At 35.2% G+C, this 18,674-nt stretch overlaps 1 protein-coding gene and 3 non-coding genes across 4 annotated transcripts; all 4 read right to left on the reverse strand.

Moving 5' to 3' along the window:
* Positions 1–4,468: 4,468 nt before the first annotated feature.
* On the reverse strand, positions 4,469–4,540 carry Trnad-guc. The gene has a single exon. It is a non-coding gene; the product is annotated as a tRNA-Asp (tRNA).
* A 2,853-nt stretch (positions 4,541–7,393) lies between these two features.
* Trnad-guc lies at positions 7,394–7,465 on the reverse strand. Its single transcript has one exon. It is a non-coding gene; the product is annotated as a tRNA-Asp (tRNA).
* Positions 7,466–10,337: 2,872 nt separating this feature from the next.
* Positions 10,338–10,409, reverse strand: Trnad-guc. The gene has a single exon. It is a non-coding gene; the product is annotated as a tRNA-Asp (tRNA).
* Positions 10,410–14,175: 3,766 nt separating this feature from the next.
* LOC110442139 (multiple epidermal growth factor-like domains protein 11) lies at positions 14,176–17,501 on the reverse strand (the record flags this gene model as incomplete). The annotated part of the gene is made up of 4 exons (XM_021485605.1): positions 14,176–15,020; positions 16,344–16,452; positions 16,992–17,096; positions 17,272–17,501. Coding segments are annotated over 4 exons (613 nt in total), but the record flags the coding sequence as incomplete, so codon positions are not given.
* Positions 17,502–18,674: the final 1,173 nt, after the last annotated feature.

Here is an 18,674-nt window from a genome sequence, read left to right on the forward strand (position 1 = left end):
ATTTAAAAACAGTTACATCTGCACAGGAATGTTTTTTTCGGTTATGACCAAACAAATAAAAGACAGAAAGCTCACGTGTTCATAGCCAATATTACACCTAAGTAACCTTCAGAACTCAGTTGTTTTAAATAAAGTACAATTCAAATACAGAAGATGTTATAAACAAATGTAGATATTTTATATAGTTAGATAAGTACACTAAGACATCATCATACACCTGTACACAATTGTCATAAAAAGGAAAAACAAAACAACATTTTAACATGTAATTCAGCGTATATGCTTTATTTAAAAATTATTATTATTCATTGCTTCAAATGGTTGATTTTGTCATATTTTGATAAAAGTTACAAATAATGTGAAATGATTTCACGAAAACAACACCCACAGTATTTTCAGTATTTGGAATCAATCCTTTTCCTTTAAAGGTTCAAGCAGGGATAAATGGGAATTCTACCGTAGAATTTCAGGTGTTGTCGGTTTTTATTGGTCAGTGCTATTTGTTTCTTGAATTTGGTTTTAAACTGTCTTGAGAATTATCGGAAACTGTTTGATGAGCTAAATCTACGAAATGGAAAATGGGAATATTACCACCAATACAACAGAACATCTATAAGATGACTTTGAAGATGATAAAGCTAGCAAGAGCTAGTATTACCAAAGTCATAGGATAAGCCATGTGATAAGTGTGCATTTTATGTATCAAACTATATGTAAACATTACATATTTGTTGTTTCTTATGTTCGTTGATCAACAATAGTAACGTCATCCTAAGACTACTGCTTGATTGATTTGCACGTTAAGGAGTCGTGAAAACAGTCATTATATGCTTTACTAACATCAAAAATCTTTCTTAATGCGTAAGGTACTGAATTAACACTTAATAAAATTCAATATAAATTATAACGGAATTAAAAACGAAATATTGTTTTATCAACACTGAATCAATGTTGAATCAACAGTAAATAATAAATGGTAATAAAGGTGATTGATACTGGCAACTTAGTTTACAACAAAACATCAAGACATGGTTATTATCAAATATGATTTAGTACTTCAGGTCATTACTATATATGGTATATTCAACGGAGTAAAATAGAAAAAAATCGGCGTAATTGCCATACGTTTGTTTCAGTCATGCTATATTTGAAAACATATAATTCTTAAACAAGTTAATCGGTGGTGTATTATAATGTAAAGAAAAATAAAACCACACAGTGAACCTGTGTAAAGTTATGTGTTGTAGTAAATACTACCCACTTTGTTTTTATATGTCATGTTATTTTTGCTTGTACATTTCATTATGTTGGTAGTGATATGTAATACGGTCATACAGAACAAACCAAAACGGTTGCTTAACATACATGGGAACAACCATTTTGTAACCATAATTTAAAATTCTGAAGGAGATTCTATTGAACTAGTTTGCTTTGTTATACAATATGGTAACAAACTACAATGTATCACAATGCGTGTTATCGCTTCAATGATCTGCCATGATGCTATTCTATAGAAAATTGATATAAAAGATATTGTAATTAGCCTCGAAGTGATGGTGCCAAAAAAGGGGTGCACCTGACTGTTCTGTCCCTGTCCGTAATACGAGTCTCCTTATGACATGACACCTATAACGTAATGTCGAATTAGGCAGGCGTGTAAAAACATCACATTCATACCTCCTGAGTTCACGGTTTTCACTCTTCTTTCTCTTTATAATTGAATGAAATATCCGCATGCATATTCATATTTTGACTGTGTCGTTTTCAGTTTTACAATGGAGAAACGACATCACCGTAATTGCTAGTCCTTACTGATTACCATATTAATGATAGCAGATGTATTTGATACTTGCATTGCGATAGTGTCATAGAAAAGTTATTGTCTATTGTTGCAAAAAACGTCATTGTTAATTTGATAACACGTGAGTACACCCAGGTGGACTGCGCGTGCGCGTTAGGCAGTCAAGGGCATGTGCAGACGTTCTTACACATCGCTTCATTGAGGCTTATCAATCTACTGTGTTAAAGGGCTCTACTTGTAGTTTTTGTTGTGAACTTATCACCATGAATATCATATATTAAGTGGTAAACCATCAGTAGGCCGGATAGGGGTAAGGGACTTAAACATCAGCTGCGGTCTCGATTGAGCTAACACATAATACAATGTTCCATCCATCAACCCCATAATAGTGGGATAATGACCAACTGTACGGAAGAGAGCTGTTAATGATCAATTAAACACAGACTGTTAATGGCATGATTGGCTCTCAGTTCAGGAGCCAAATACACCCTGTTAATGGCATGATTGGCTCTCAGATCAGGCGCCAAATACAGACTGTTCATGGCATGATTTGCTCTCAGTTCAGGCGCCAAACACCGACTGGTAATGGTATGATTGGCTCTCAGTTCAGGCGCCAAAAACAAACGGTTAATGGCATGATTGGCTCTCAGTTCAGGAGCCAAATACACCCTGTTAATGGCATGATTGGCTCTCAGATCAGGCGCCAAATACAGACTGTTCATGGCATGATTGGCTCTCAGTTCAGGAGCCAAATACACCCTGTTAATGGCATGATTGACTCTCAGTTCAGGCGCCAAATACAGCCTGTGAATGGCATGATTGGCTCTCAGATCAGGCGCCAAATACAGACTGTTCATGGCATGATTTGCTCTCAGTTCAGGCGCCAAACACCGACTGTTAATTGCATGATTGGCTCTCAGTTCAGGCGCCAAATACAGACTGTTCATGGCATGATTTGCTCTCAGTTCAGGCGCCAAACACCGACTGTTAATTGCATGATTGGCTCTCAGTTAAGGCGCCAAATACAGCCTGTTAATGGCATGTTTGGCTCTCAGTTCAGGCGCCAAACACCGACTGTTAATGGTATGATTGGCTCTCAGTTCAGGCGCCAAATCCAGCCTGTTAATGGCATGATTGGCTCTCAGATCAGGCGCCAAATACAGACTGTTCATGGCATGATTGTCTCTCAGGTCAGGCGCCAAACACCGACTGTTAATTGCATGATTGGCTCTCAGTTAAGGCGCCAAATACAGCCTGTTAATGGCGTGATTGGCTCTCAGTTCAGGCGCCAAATACAGACTGTTCATGGCATGATTGTCTCTCAGGTCAGGCGCCAAACACCGACTGTTAATTGCATGATTGGCTCTCAGTTAAGGCGCCAAATACAGCCTGTTAATGGCGTGATTGGCTCTCAGTTCAGGCGCCAAAAACAAACGGTTAATGGCATGATTGGCTCTCAGTTCAAGCGCCAAATACAGACTGTTCATGGCATGATTGGCTCTCAGTTCAGGAGCCAAATACACCCTGTTAATGGCATGATTGGCTCTCAGCTCAGGCGCCAAACACAGACTGTTAATGACATGATTGGCTCTCAGTTCAGGCGCTAAATACAGCCTGTTAATGGCATGATTGGCTCTCTGTTCAGGCGCCAAACACATACGGTTAATGGCATGATTGGCTTTCAGTTCAGGCGCCAAATACAGACTGTTCATGGCATGATTGGCTCTCAGTTCAGGCGACAAATACACCCTGTTAATGGCATGATTGGCTCTCAGTTCAGGCGCCAAATACAGACTGTTCATGGCATGATTGGCTCTCAGTTCAGGCGCCAAACACCGACTGTTAATGGTATGATTGGCTCTCAGTTCAGGCGCCAAAACAGCCTGCATAGATTTAAACATATTCTATTTGCAAAAATACCAATGGCATTAGACACAAGTTAAAAAACTTAAAGTTCGTCTTCTCCCTTAAAACAATAATGATGAATCATTGATTACTGTATGTATAAGCTGAAATGTATCTTGTAAAATGTAAATCCAACCATTATAGTGTGTCTCAATTTATTATTTGTTGTTCGCTATTCCTTTACTTTAGGATATGTCAGATCAACTATCTTTTGCTTAAAGTTAGATTATTGAAACGGTCAGTGAACAATAAACAGGGTGTATGTGGCCTTTCATTGTTCATTTAATAAATTTGAATATGTTCTGTTCTGTTCATATATACATGCATTATCGTAGAATTGTTCTTTCATCTAAAAAAGAAATTGATTCTTTTTTCCTTAACGGATTGGAATACGACCCAACCTCTACTTACTTAACTTTATACTAACAGTTGTTGAATTCGCATATGCACACAATCCGCAGTACGCAGCTAGCCTTCAGTCTTCCTGGTGAATAAGAACACTTTCGAGTTGAATCGGTATCAGACACCAAAATCAGAACAAAACATATATATATATCCATCTATTGAAAATAACCTCAATAAAATTGGTCAGGTACGTATCACAAGGGAAAATAATTAATTATTTGAAGATTATCAGAATGTTTACAGAGTGGTTAAACATATTTACATATTTGAAAAATCAATATTTAAAATATTTTGCTATTTGCAGTTTTCAAGAATTATGAGCTGGTATACGTATCACAAAATTTTAGAAAACAAATCCTCCCCGGCGGGGAATTGAACCCCGGTCTCCCGCGTGACAGGCGGGGATACTTACCACTATACTACCGAGGATTGTGTATTTTGAAAGAATAAGTCAGCTATGATCGACTGTTGCACGGTTAAGTTAATTTATTATAATTCTTAATTTGCATTTCACTTTACGCCTGGCTAACAGAAACTAACTAACGTGTATTATATATAATATAATTAAGACTGCGAGAGACCATATATAAATAAGCCATTTGTATATCACCATTCGCATTCTTGTCTAGTACAGCATACAACAGTTATCGAAAGATATATACCGAGATTTAATATCGCAACTGTATAAGAAACTACGTTCATCCATTACTTCTAAGTTATGTCGTTACTATAAATACGTATAACATAACAAATGACACGATGATGACAACCTAGATTAGATAATCCCTACACAGTCTTCCGCGTGGCAAAGGGGAGCCTATATTACCGAGGATTGTATATAACAATAAATTATTCAGGGATGAAGGACAACAATGTATAATGAACATTATTTTAAAGCCACTTATTGGCTCTTTCTCTAAGTTCATTTCACTCATGCTTAAATTCGTATGTATTTATGCTAAACACCAACGGTAAAGGAACTGGCAATCATGTATTATTTAGTTTGCATATGTTTTAAGATTGAAACCTCATTACCATCTCGTTCTTGGAGTTGGCATTGCCACTAGTATTTGTAATAATGCTATCAGTCAGAGTCGCCGATTGTGTTTCTAGTCAAACGTTTTGATTGGAATAATACTCTGAGGGAGTGTTTATATTATATTCTGAATTACTACTATCAGGCAACATTGGCAGTAGTTTTCTCTAATGATAATACAATGCAGTGTTGATATTTGTATATCTCTGTCTTACTTCAGCACTTTATTTTTTTGTAAACAAAACAAGCAACATTGAGCAATCTTCTCTTAGGTAGCCATGATGTACCGAGTAATGATATTAGGCAAGTATTATGGCGCAGAGAAGGGTTGCCAAGTTTGCAAATAAAAAAATGAATTACCTTGTCCAACTTGCAAAGTCCCAGGGTCAGATGTGTTGAAAAAAAACCGATTTCTTTTGAATGACTAAGAGTCTAGGGTGATACCTTTTTGGCATGAACAATGCGGGGAAAAACGATTTTCAACTACTTAACAATGACATTGATCAACTTTTAAAGTAAACTGGTCAGTCAAGTAAAAAATATAAACAACATCTTTTGAATAAGTAAGAGGTCTAGGTCCATGATATCAGGCCAGAAGAATTGTGGACTTCGGAGATATATAATTATTTCAATGAATGACTTCGTATGTCACTAAATATCAATTAAGCAGTGACTGTCAAAGTGCACAAATGTTAACGATTTTGCCGTTCTTCAGTACTTTCAGTAATATGATTTATATCTAATGACTAACAAATCATGGTATTTGGACACTACCGTATTGGAGATAAAGGCTTTCAAGTAAGTCCTTGACTTACTTTTATGCTCATAGAGGCCAAATGAATAACTTAATTAGTTTCAATCAATTCATGTTATATTACTTTTAGTATTGAGTTTACCTTTTAATTGCAACCAGGAACTTGGAACTAGTTTGCAAAGCCCGTCAAATTTTAGCCAACAATTTCTAGTTATTATACAATACCATAAGACAAGATTGATATCGCATATATTTATTAATTGCAGTACTGTATACAAAGATTGTTATTTACGTTACACTTACCATAGCGTGTATCGTGTTGCTAACACATGAACATATCTTTCATCATACTTCTCACCGGTGGATCCAGGGGAGTGGATAGCTGAGTGCGTTACTTTGCCCATAATCTTTAAACTATCCGTTGTTAGTATTTTGAAGGGAATTTCCTCCTAAGTATTTAGAAGGTTGAGTCTAACCTCGCGAATTATTCACATTAACACCAGTATATGCATATTGTTTTTTTTAAATTTGTCTTATATTTTGTTTTGTGTGTAATCGTTCTGTGAGTGTCTTGACGAAGAATTAGATTGACCCCAAAAGTGTGTTAATATACACATGATAGTACATGATGCATATGCTGATCCACGTTTTTTCTCTAACTTTGCTTTTTGTTTACTTCTTAATAATTTGGAGTGTTTTATTTTACATGTTTTTCCTCTGAGGCAGTGAAGATAACAACAATAGCACGCCGTCATGTGCGGACAGGACAGCAATACTATACGTAAATAATTGTTTTCAAAGGTCATGTATGATGCAAGTGTAGTATTCCTACCTATATGTTGTTGTTATATATAACGGTATTGACACCTCGTGCCTGTCATGACTTTTGCATGCATATTTTTCTTTCGCCGCGATGTTTACATTTGGCCTTGTTGAAGACGCACGTGCGGTAAAATTACATCACTGATATGGGTCAATTGAGAGTTTTAGACTGTCAGGTGACGATTTAGGATTTCTTTAATATAATTATACTTTTTACTCTTAGGGAGTGAATTTCAGCAAAATTTTAATCGGTATATTTCATAAGAAGGTATTTTAAACATGTGTATGCCATTTTAGCAAATATGACACTTTTTCCCTGACCGGCCCCTTTAAACCTCAATCAATTACTGTTAACCAACAAACTCTACAATCAATAAGTCATGGTTTAACGAGAAAATACAGAAGAAATACTGACAACCTACAGATGTATCTTTGATTAGATCTGGTTGTGTATCCTATCACATCGCAAAACAAAACTGATGATGAATCAATTCTTAAAAGAATCTACCATATAACGATAGTTCTTGGATTAGTTTTCTGATGCGTTTCAAGCATGCACTACTAATCAGTTAGTATTGGTTTGTTTTTAATCAAAAGTGATTTATTGTGGTCACTTATATTAAAACAACACTCATACAATTATTGTTAAAGACAAAAGCAAAAATAAATCCTCCCCGGCGGGGAATTGAACCCCGGTCTCCCGCGTGACAGGCGGGGATACTTACCACTATACTACCGAGGATTATAGCTGTTGACAGGATAAGACGTCTACGACGTACAACATGTTGTATAATAATTAACATTAATAAAATTATAAAGATTCTTTGTTGCTCGTTCTGCATGATTATTTCACGCATTTAAATTGCTTTTGTGAAACACAAAATACAGAAGGGCACCATTCGTCTTATGTGATTATTTTACATAACGTAAGACGTTTGTTGACCAATTAAGGTAAACACGTATGTAGATTACTTTCCATATGAATATATAATTAAAGAAGTATCTAGTTCATTCACACAAGCCTTTTAGTGTTAGGTTACATGTATCACCATTAAGAAAAGGTTTAAGAATGATGCCGATATCATCATTACTGATATAATACAATGCACTGGAGGTAACAATTGGCACACAATGTCCTGCGGGCGATAGATGTTTAAATGGTTATTTCTATGAGGATTGACATACTTGGATACATTTTGTATGAAAAATATGCATTAGATAATCGCTACAGATACGAATAAGGTGGAAAGAAATGTAATACATTATATATATGAATTGACAGACATTTCCCAATATTTTTATGTACATTGTCTGTAAAAGTTGTCGAAATGTAATATGCTGTTGACTTTGATCCTTCATATCAATGTGCTGGTAACATACGGTCATCCAAATTTTGATAATATTAGGTATATGAAGAAAGGGTGGCAGGCTGCAAACTGTGGGTTGGCGTTAAATGTTTGGCTTCTTTTTAATGATAGATATTTTAGAATTATTTTTTTATCGACACAAAATATATTCTACCTACATAAGCAAGATCCCGTTTGCCCCAAATAAACATGCTACTTATATATAGCAGGTAAACCATGATATAGACACTATTTGTCAAGAGGGCGGTGCTAGTAGTAGACTACAATATGGACAGACAATCAACATTTTGAAGACGGCAGATCCCTAGGAAGTGGAAAAATGTTCAACGTACAAGCATCACGACCCCAGTTCAGAAAGAAGATTTTGTAAAAATGTTTATTCCTGTGTTGTTTTTCGGATGCAGGAGAGAGAAAATAGCAAATTTTATGACTAAAATACATAGTGTGATGCACATTTCAAGCACTTTAGGAAGCATTGTGGATAGTTATCACCTTTGGAGAAGTAATTCGACTCTGTGTGTGACAGACACCACAAAATAAGCTGTCATGATATATATTGGTCGCTAGAGAGGTTGAAGATAAAGATAAGAAAGATAACCACATATCTCCACCTTAGTCGCCTTAAATGACATGCAATTTGAAAAAAATCCAGTAACAATTTAGCGGAATGACATTATAGCAGTAGGACAAACCAAGTTAGGTCGTTACGAAATAGAACATCAACCATGACACGATAAGGTCAACCTTCAATAGGTCAGAGGCATCAATATACATGTTATGATATTTGTACATGTATATACACAGGAAGAAATCAGTCAAATTTTAATGTGCTTTTATCGTCAGCACAGAGCACAATTAAAACTCACGTTCACACAATAATCATGACAAAAAGGAGAATTGAGAAATACAGCAAATACAATAAACGGAACTTGATGCTTCGAAAAGCTAAGCAATTCCTGCACAACATGTAGTACTTCTCCTTTATGATTGAGAAAGTTATGTATGCCATAAAGGATATACATACATGAAGTAGGGCGTATCAGGTATGTTATTGCTCAACGATGCCACGCTACAGTACAAGTGTGGAGATTATAGCAATCACACATCCGTTTCCTCTTTAAATTTACTGAATTACTTACCTCTCATAAATACCTTTTAATGTAAGGTATTTCTATGTTATATAAGGTAAGGTATTTCTATGTAAGTAAGTTCTTTACTCCTTAATAAAATCGAGTGTGATACTAGAAAAAAATACTTTGTGAAATGATTTTATGAAGTTATGCTGTATTGACTGTATTGACATAAGCTTTTTTCAAAATAACAGTATGAGATAAAACTGATATCAACATTTATGTTGACTCTACTAGGCAGCAAATGAAAATAACAAAAACAAATAATATATTTTGTAATTATATTTTAGACAGAGTTCAAACTGGTGTTTGTAATGTATGTAATCATAGCGGTTGAATTTAGTATTCTATCAATGGTCTAGTAGTATCATCATTAACAGCTTATGGTCAGACAGACACCTTTGCAATTCTTCATAAAATCACGACGTAGAAATGATATAAGTTTTTGAAATATTGCTAGGGAACAGTATTTACATAATATTTTGTAAAAATGTCAGGCTTTATTATATATGAAACCCTATGAAGTAGTATCGGAAGATTGTTTAATCACTGCCTTTTATTAAACCTCAATCAATTACTGTTAACCAACAAACTTTACAATCAATAAGTCATGGTTTTACGAGAAAATACAGAAGACATAATGACAGCCTACAAATTTATCTTTGACTAGATCTGGTTGTGTATCCTATCACATCGCAATACAAAACTGATGATGAATCAATTCTTAAAAGAATCTACCATATAACGATAGTTCTTGGATTAGTTTTCTGATGCGTTTCAAGCATGCACTACTAATCAGTTAGTATTGGTTTGTTTTTAATCAAAAGTGATTTATTGTGGTCACCTATATTAATGGGAATTAATCATATCAAATTAATTTCGGTTATCTTATGAGGACCGTTATTCTAGTCGAAAGTCTCAGAATTTGTATAGGAGTTACCTCCCTTGGACCTTTTCGTCTACTTTGCTCCTTGAGAAATCTTCAGCTTTGGAGATAGGAACTAGTAGCCATACATTTAAAGCCCAGGATTAGATTGTTCATAATTTACAGTTTACTTTTCCCTAAATTAAACAACACTCATACAATTATTGTTAAAGACAAAAGCAAAAATTATTCCTCCCCGGCGGGGAATTGAACCCCGGTCTCCCGCGTGACAGGCGGGGATACTTACCACTATACTACCGAGGATTATAGCTGTTGACAGGATAAGACGTCTACGACGTACAACATGTTGTATAATAATTAACATTAATAAAATTATAAAGATTCTTTGTTGCTCGTTCTGCATGATTATTTCACGCATTTAAATTGCTTTTGTGAAACACAAAATACAGAAGGGCACCATTCGTCTTATGTGATTATTTTACATAACGTAAGACGTTTGTTGACCAATTTAGGTAAACACGTATGTAGATTACTTTCCATATGAATATATAATTAAAGAAGTATCTAGTTCATTCACACAAGCCTTTTAGTGTTAGGTTACATGTATCACCATTAAGAAAAGGTTTAAGAATGATGCCGATATCATCATTACTGATATAATACAATGCACTGGAGGTAACAATTGGCACACAATGTCCTGCGGGCGATAGATGTTTAAATGGTTATTTCTATGAGGATTGACATACTTGGATACATTTTGTATGAAAAATATGCATTAGATAATCGCTACAGATACGAATAAGGTGGAAAGAAATGTAATACATTATATATATGAATTGACAGACATTTCCCAATATTTTTATGTACATTGTCTGTAAAAGTTGTCGAACTGTAATATGCTGTTGACTCTGATCCTTCATATCAATGTGCTGGTAACATACGGTCATCCATATTTTGATAATATTAGGTATATGAAGAAAGGGTGGCAGGCTGCAAACTGTGGGTGGGCGTTTAAATGTTTGGCTTCTTTTGAATGATAGATATTTTAGAATTATTTGTTATCAACACAAACTATATTCTACCTACATAAGCAAGATCCCGTTTGCCCCAAATAAACATGCTATTACATATAGCAGGTAAACCATGATATAGACACTATTTGTCAAGAGGGCGGTGCTAGTTGTAGACTACAATATGGACAGACAATCAACATTTTGAAGACGGCAGATCCCTAGGAATTGGAAAATTTTTCAACGTACAAGCATCCCGACCCCAGTTCGTACAGCCCATATTGACGAATTGAAGCCTCATTCAGAAGTTCCTTATAGGTAATACATCATTGCATTAGATTTATGTATCTACCCAGATACCAAAACATTGTCATCTGGTCCAAATGTTGCCAGGTATAAGAAAATGAATGGTATTGAATGTAGGGCTATGACATGTGAATATTCAAATCACTTGGGAATTGACATTTCACTTGCGATGGTCTCGTGTTTTTTTGATGAGACATCATTAAGATACTTTTGTGAAATTTCTTCTGGATATAAAAAGTTTTTACGAAATATCAAGATACTTTTTTTAACACCTAGATTTGCTATTGTCTATTCCAGAAATGCACGAAGAACATTGAATGAAATTTGTCTAACGACTCATTTTCCACCAGAGGACATTAAAACACACAAAGTGGCAATCTATTCAGTACTCAGTTTTATAGGAATGATGAATTTGATGATGCAGTGTATAGACATCTCTATGAAGGGGATGGCAAGGTTTACATAATTGACTATTTGCAGGATTACTTGGTTGCCTGACAGTTACCCCATTGTGTGTTTGTAAATATTGGTAGCTACAATTATGATGTGGTGATATCCGATGGGATGATGTTTTTGTCGTGGTATCTTCCTCACAAAGTTACAAGATTCGGAGATTTCATCAGCAACAGTTTCATTGAGTTTGTCATCCGTAATACAATCTTTACTATGACCGCATCGACTGTTACAGTCACCAATGATCAGCACATGACCAGAGTCGTCAAGTTTCTCTACCGCCCTCTCAAGATCAGAAAACAAATCACAATCTTACGAATTTTAAAAGGCACTTTGATCTGGTGGGAAATAGACCTAGGTAAGTATCAATTACGTCCCTGCATACCTGGCCATCACGTTTTAGCCACACAATACTGTCATGCGATTCCTCTATAACACTTTTGTATTTTGATAACCATTCCGGTATTAAACCACACAGCCCCCTCCTCTGCAATACTTTCGTACAAGTTTAATCATACCATTCTACTAACCAGTTTATATTTTTTGTTTTTTAATCAAAAGTGATTTATTTTGGGGACTTACTAAAACAACACTCATACAAAAGCACAAAAATAATCCTCCCCGGCGGGATACTTACCACTATACTACCGAGGATTGATGATAACATATCTGTATTTGTTTTATCGTAAGAAACACTACATGCATGATGTGTCTTATTTTTATTTGTCAAATCAAACAATTGTTAATTAATATCAAGTACATGTTTACTTAATACATCTAAACTAAAGAAAATTTAAAATAAAAAGTATAATATGAACTTAACTTATCAATTTCACATAACTATATGAGTGTCAGAATAAATTATGGCAATACTAATTAATATGGAGATTACATACACGTAGGTGTATCACAGAATATTACACGCGATCATAACATACTCCACTAGGTGATATAGTTTTTACCTATTAGCTGTTATACCTTGATGCTGGTTGTGTGGTTTATTGATCACTAAAGTACACTAAAACCACTGCTGTAACCGGTGTCTTGATCTTATCGTAACCAAGCTAAACATCTTACTATATAAAATTATCCACGCTAGTCGCTGATGTACCACAATGATATTGTTATTTAGTCATTATCGTTATAAAGTGTTGAAGAAGAAGGCAGGACAAGATGATACCATCTTTAACATTGTGTGATATGTTTTAGTATCATTGTCACAGTACAAATTAGTATATTTTGCCTGAAAGTTGATTTCAAGATCCGCATGGATCTAATAACAAGACTATATCTTTGGAAGAGCGAATCCTTTCTAAAACTATCAAGTTGCAATACCCTCTACATTGTTATAAGATGTTTATAAACGATATCGGCACGATATCAGATTTTTGTAAAAATTCAAAAGATAATTAGCTGGATATAAGAAATTGGTTAGATACATTTCAGTTGTACAAATGATGAATATCTACAAGGCTGTTGTTTTCTTTAGACTATGCTGTACACCATCTATATCATCAAGGTATTGACCAGAACATTGATTTGAGCAAGAGAAAATTTCAAAGACATGTTTTTCGCATTTCATTTACCTAAATGAAACTTAAACAAAAAGAAAGCGATGGTACTAATGCTTTCAAATCACAGGAACCATCGACAGGAATCCATATTTTACATTTATATATTATAGCTAGAGTATTTCGTGTGAATTTAACATTGGTACGGAAGAGTTATCGCGCCTTGAATATAAGAAACGTTGACTAATTAAGATTCATGTTTCCTTTCAAAGACGAATATGGTTGTTTTAGTTTCTATAAAACTCCTTCTTGACTGACCTTGTAACAAAAGAAACGTAAATACCGACTTATTTGTCAATCAAATCAATAACAGATGGAACTGTTTATTATGTGTGTTTTAAAAAAAATAATAATGACAAACAACGAAGATACATTTTATAAAAATAAATATCACTATACAAAAATGTATAAACATCCATGGTATAAACTTTAGTGTGTAGATAATACATAACAGTGTGTACCTAAAGCGCACAGGTTACTACAACTCCAGTGACCATCTATATCACAGGTACAGGCAACAATACAACACCCGTAATCATCGTTATACCTATATATCATCATATCTTTAATAATTATATACGATAGTATACACATGTAAAATAATATACAGGTAACCAATAACAAAAATGAATGTAGCATTATATACAATAATTTATATCTGTAAAATAATATACATTTTAGTCATTTACAGTAATATACATGAGTTCGATACTATACAATGATATACATTTGTACATTAATATACATCTATATAGTTGATCATACTGTCGTAATTACTTATGAGACCTATACAACAATACAGATATATAACATTACATACAACAGTATCTGCTGTACAATGGTAGTTATATAGTCATAACAGTAGTGTATACAGGTTTCACGTTAGGCAATTTCAGCCACATATTCTTTTCTTTTAAGCATCTAGATTTTATAAAATGTATTCACCAATGATCATATTTCTGTGATAAAATATCCACCTTGCATTTTCCTACAAACTGATGTGTTTTTGTTTGTAAATACATCACAATCAATGAGAGCATGTTAAACATCTTAAACATTCACCATGGTTGGCACATCTAGTCTGATATCGATCTTGTCTTTCCCCCAGTGATTTAACTGTGAGCCTAGCACATGTATTGTGAAGCCCTAACCTTGTTGTATAGTAAACCTGACCATTAGTGTAATGTAATTTATACAAGGCAGAGAAACAAAACCAATTAAAAGTGAGATTTTCAGTTACAAAGACAGCATTCACTGTACAATGTTATGACGTAAATATTGTCAACCTTTATATACACACACACACCAAAATGGATTAAACTGATCAAAGAGCCAACCAGTTTGAAAATATATAAAAATGGCAAATAATTGATGAAACAATATCCACCGAACTCATGCTGGCCCATCAGCACGAGGTCTCGGGAGGAGCGGAGGGATTCATACGAGATGGAAGCGTTTCTAATGGTGTCCAAGAGGACGGAATGGTTGAGTTGTCATGGGAACCAGGGTCAAGTCGGGTCGTCTGTATTAGTCTCCTGTAGCCTGCTCTCTGGGGTGACGAGTTTGGCCGCATACTTTACATAATAAGAACAAAGGAAGATGATCAACACATGCCACTAGATAAGTGTACATGAAACTTGGTTTAGTTATGTTTTTGAAATATAAAGCACAAGTCGTTTGGCGACAGAAAACCATTATCTAACGTTGCTGTTAATAACTTATATTATTGGCATTTCTCTGCATCCTCCAATCGCAATGCAAGTACACATTTGTTCTCTGTAACTACTAAACGTCGTACATTAACAGAGTAGTCATTTGACAGCGACTCCATTATTTGATCAGACAGTAACATCAATGTCGAATCTAGCTGACAGAAGTGTATGAACTTGACAATGCGAAGACAACATATAAGGAGAGACAAACCAAAACAGAGGCAAACAAATATTAACATACCTACAGTATCATCCCTGACGAGTGGTTGGTGTGATATTATATCAGGTGGCAGTTAATAAATATTTTGTTATTTATTACCTTTTTACCAGTAAAATATCAGAAAATATGAGTGTGATAAAAAGCTAAATATACACCGTACTGAAGAGATGCGAACTGTTCTATCTTCACCATGTGATGTGTTAATTATAAGGGCCAGTGTCAATCAAAATGTTATTTCTATTTACTTCATTCAACGCAGTAGATTAACTATTCGGCTGAGGAAGAAGCGATGGTAGAATATGTGGTTGATTTTGAACATCCTTGGTACATACATTATCATATCTTAACTATATAATTGATATTATTTGAATAGGAAGTCTTACTAGATAATAGCAGAAAGAGTGGCGTTGAGTAGTCTATTGAAAATGGCCGGTAGTCTTGTGGTCAAGCGTGAGTTCATTAGAACCTGTTGACAAATATTACACTACTATATCTAATTAACGAGTGATTTTGATGCTACGATAATTTCTTCGTTTTACTTAAAAATGTAATAAATAGAAAATTTAAAGGTTTCCCCGATGAATATCATATCTATTTTACTCGTATAACAGAATATACCGATATTTTCACCCGTACTTCGCACTCGGTAAAATGATCCGTATTCTGCTGTTTCCTACTTAGATAGTTTATACTGCACATGTATGGTACATTCTCTGAAATTTTCACGAGTGCGATACAGGAATGAAATATCAGAAACAATTGACATACGATGCCATTGTCGATATCGCTTCGACGTCCATGCAACGTTTCAAATGGACCAATCAGGTACGTACCTGGAGAAAACTTGGCGACATAAAACTGTTTACAAGATAAACAAACTAAAAATAATCTTTGCTCATGCAAATACAAACCCTGACACATTGAACTCAACAAAAGACCACAATCGTATGCTATATATTACTTACATGTAACCATTGCGCTTACTGCAGTATATCAGAAGAGCCACAAAGATGATGACGATAACAGCGAACCCACAAATCATTACAGTATACCAGGCTTGCCACTGGTTCCTTCCTATAACGGGAAATAGAACAAACATCACACAGCGCAGGGGTGTATCAGATAGCCACCAGACCTAGCATTGCAATTAACAAATGTTGATAACGAATGAATGACTTTTTGTTACTTACTTATTTCAGGGAAACATTGTATATTACAAACCAGCGACGAGCTCTGGACACGACACTTCCAAGACACAACATAACGGTCGATCCAGATTTGGGGATGCTTTTAATGACCATGTACTGAGAAATTTGCTAATGATAAAGTTGTAAGAATTTTCGAAATAATATGGATTTTACTAAGGATCTAGTTACTGGTAAACCAGTACCAGAGATGTTGCAGCCTGGTCGATATTCTGGGCTATCATACCACCTTATTGACAATTATAGATAATTCAGTAACACGTCAATGGTAGCTCGTAATTACGATGGCAAGAGCTTCATGTATTCTTGGTGCTATTGGTGTTTTAATAGAATTGGGTTATAGCTCGACATTTCGAAGCAAAGTGCCTAAAGCAGTGGAGATTACGAAGCGGCGACGTGAAAGTTTACCTGATTGACACATGTCACCAGTGTACCCCTCTTTACATGAACATACGGGTACTCCTCCCTCGTTTGTACATGTTCCACCATTCAGACACAGGTGAGGACAAACAGCTGTAAATATTAGTTTACTCATTATACATGTCAAACTGGTCCTTAACATAAAGCTGAAACTTGCTAGTCTTTACAGGTTTTTGTGGAAATAAATGAATGCTTATATAATAAAAACAGTTTATGATTCTAATATTTGTCTAAATAATCGAAAATAACACGAAGAAAAATATGTTACGAATAGAACATGAACCCGCTCCGTCTTCCCGCCACCCAGGACAACACTGCTCCACCTGGTGGTAGCGGGTGGTGTACTTCTGCTGCGGAGTGTAACACGTCTGTATCCGGTAGCGAGTACAGCGGCGCCAATCCAAAGTTCCACAACTCGTCGTGTACCTCTCCTGACAAATGAATGCTTGGTTGAAGGACTGGATGACGCTGTCGGCCCTTTCCCGTGTACATACGTGTCTGTGTGATAAACCAATCAGTGACAATATTCACTTACTTTACATCTGCTAGCGGATTGGGACTCTTTCCAATAGTCAACTATTACTCACATTTCGTTTTGAATTTTCAACCAGAAATATCCTGTTAACAAAAACTTGTTATCACAGAAGTGACAAACATGACTTATTCCACTGTTGATATAACTGTAATTGTGTATATGGGAATACGTTAAGTATACGCTATATATACTGCACGAATCTATGGAAGTTATGACTCATATACATTCTTATTCCATGTGATGTCAAATAAACTGGATCTATAATAGTTAAAGTACGACAATTTTACATTTACAGATCTTAGAAAAAGGATTGCATACCTCTTCAACAGGAATCGTATGAATTAGGTGTAAAGAGAACAGATATTTTCCCAAGCCCATCAAAGATTGCCACCCTCAATGCATGTTGTCGTTAAGTTCGATATCATGAAGTGTTTAAGGTCAGTTGTGGTGTCAACTATAACGTTACATGAAATCATACAAAATGACACTCTATTTACTGAGGCTTATATTAGTCAATCGCATTCCATGTTACAGACAAAATATATCAATTTGAAATCATAGTTAAGTACACCTGCTGAGTTTTAAGCTTTATCCATATGAGAAGGAACCGATTTAACCAACAATGAATGGGTAAACTTACCCTGTCAGCGCTGCCACTAGTTGTATATTCCAAAGCAAAACATGCAGACATGATGTTTTGATAAATAGCTCCATTACTCAAGTTTTGTTCAAGGGTTCAAATATTACACAAATATGTCTCTGGTATGTACACAGACGGCCCATTCTACTATAGGTAGGGTTTATCTTATCATTTTACCCTCCACTTTGGTAGGGACAGGTGCCTGTCCCGTTTTGCTTATAGAGGTAAACAAGTTTGAAGTAATTATCTGAACGTGTGGACACTTCTATTGATCTACAGATAAGTCGCGTGTCGAACGTGAACGTTTTCATATTTATCTGGAATTATGGAAACTGTTATCTGGTACAAGGGAGACAACCGCTAATTTAGCAATATAATGCGATTTATCTCTCTCTCTACAATGTTAATATTTATCTCGTTCACCAGCTGTACTGTATAAGATAATACGTTAACACGTATATCAACATTCCTTGTATAAGAACTTCAACAATATCAG

This window comes from Mizuhopecten yessoensis, unplaced genomic scaffold (assembly GCF_002113885.1).
Source record: "Mizuhopecten yessoensis strain PY_sf001 unplaced genomic scaffold, ASM211388v2 scaffold716217, whole genome shotgun sequence".
NCBI classification, from domain to species: domain Eukaryota; kingdom Metazoa; phylum Mollusca; class Bivalvia; order Pectinida; family Pectinidae; genus Mizuhopecten; species Mizuhopecten yessoensis.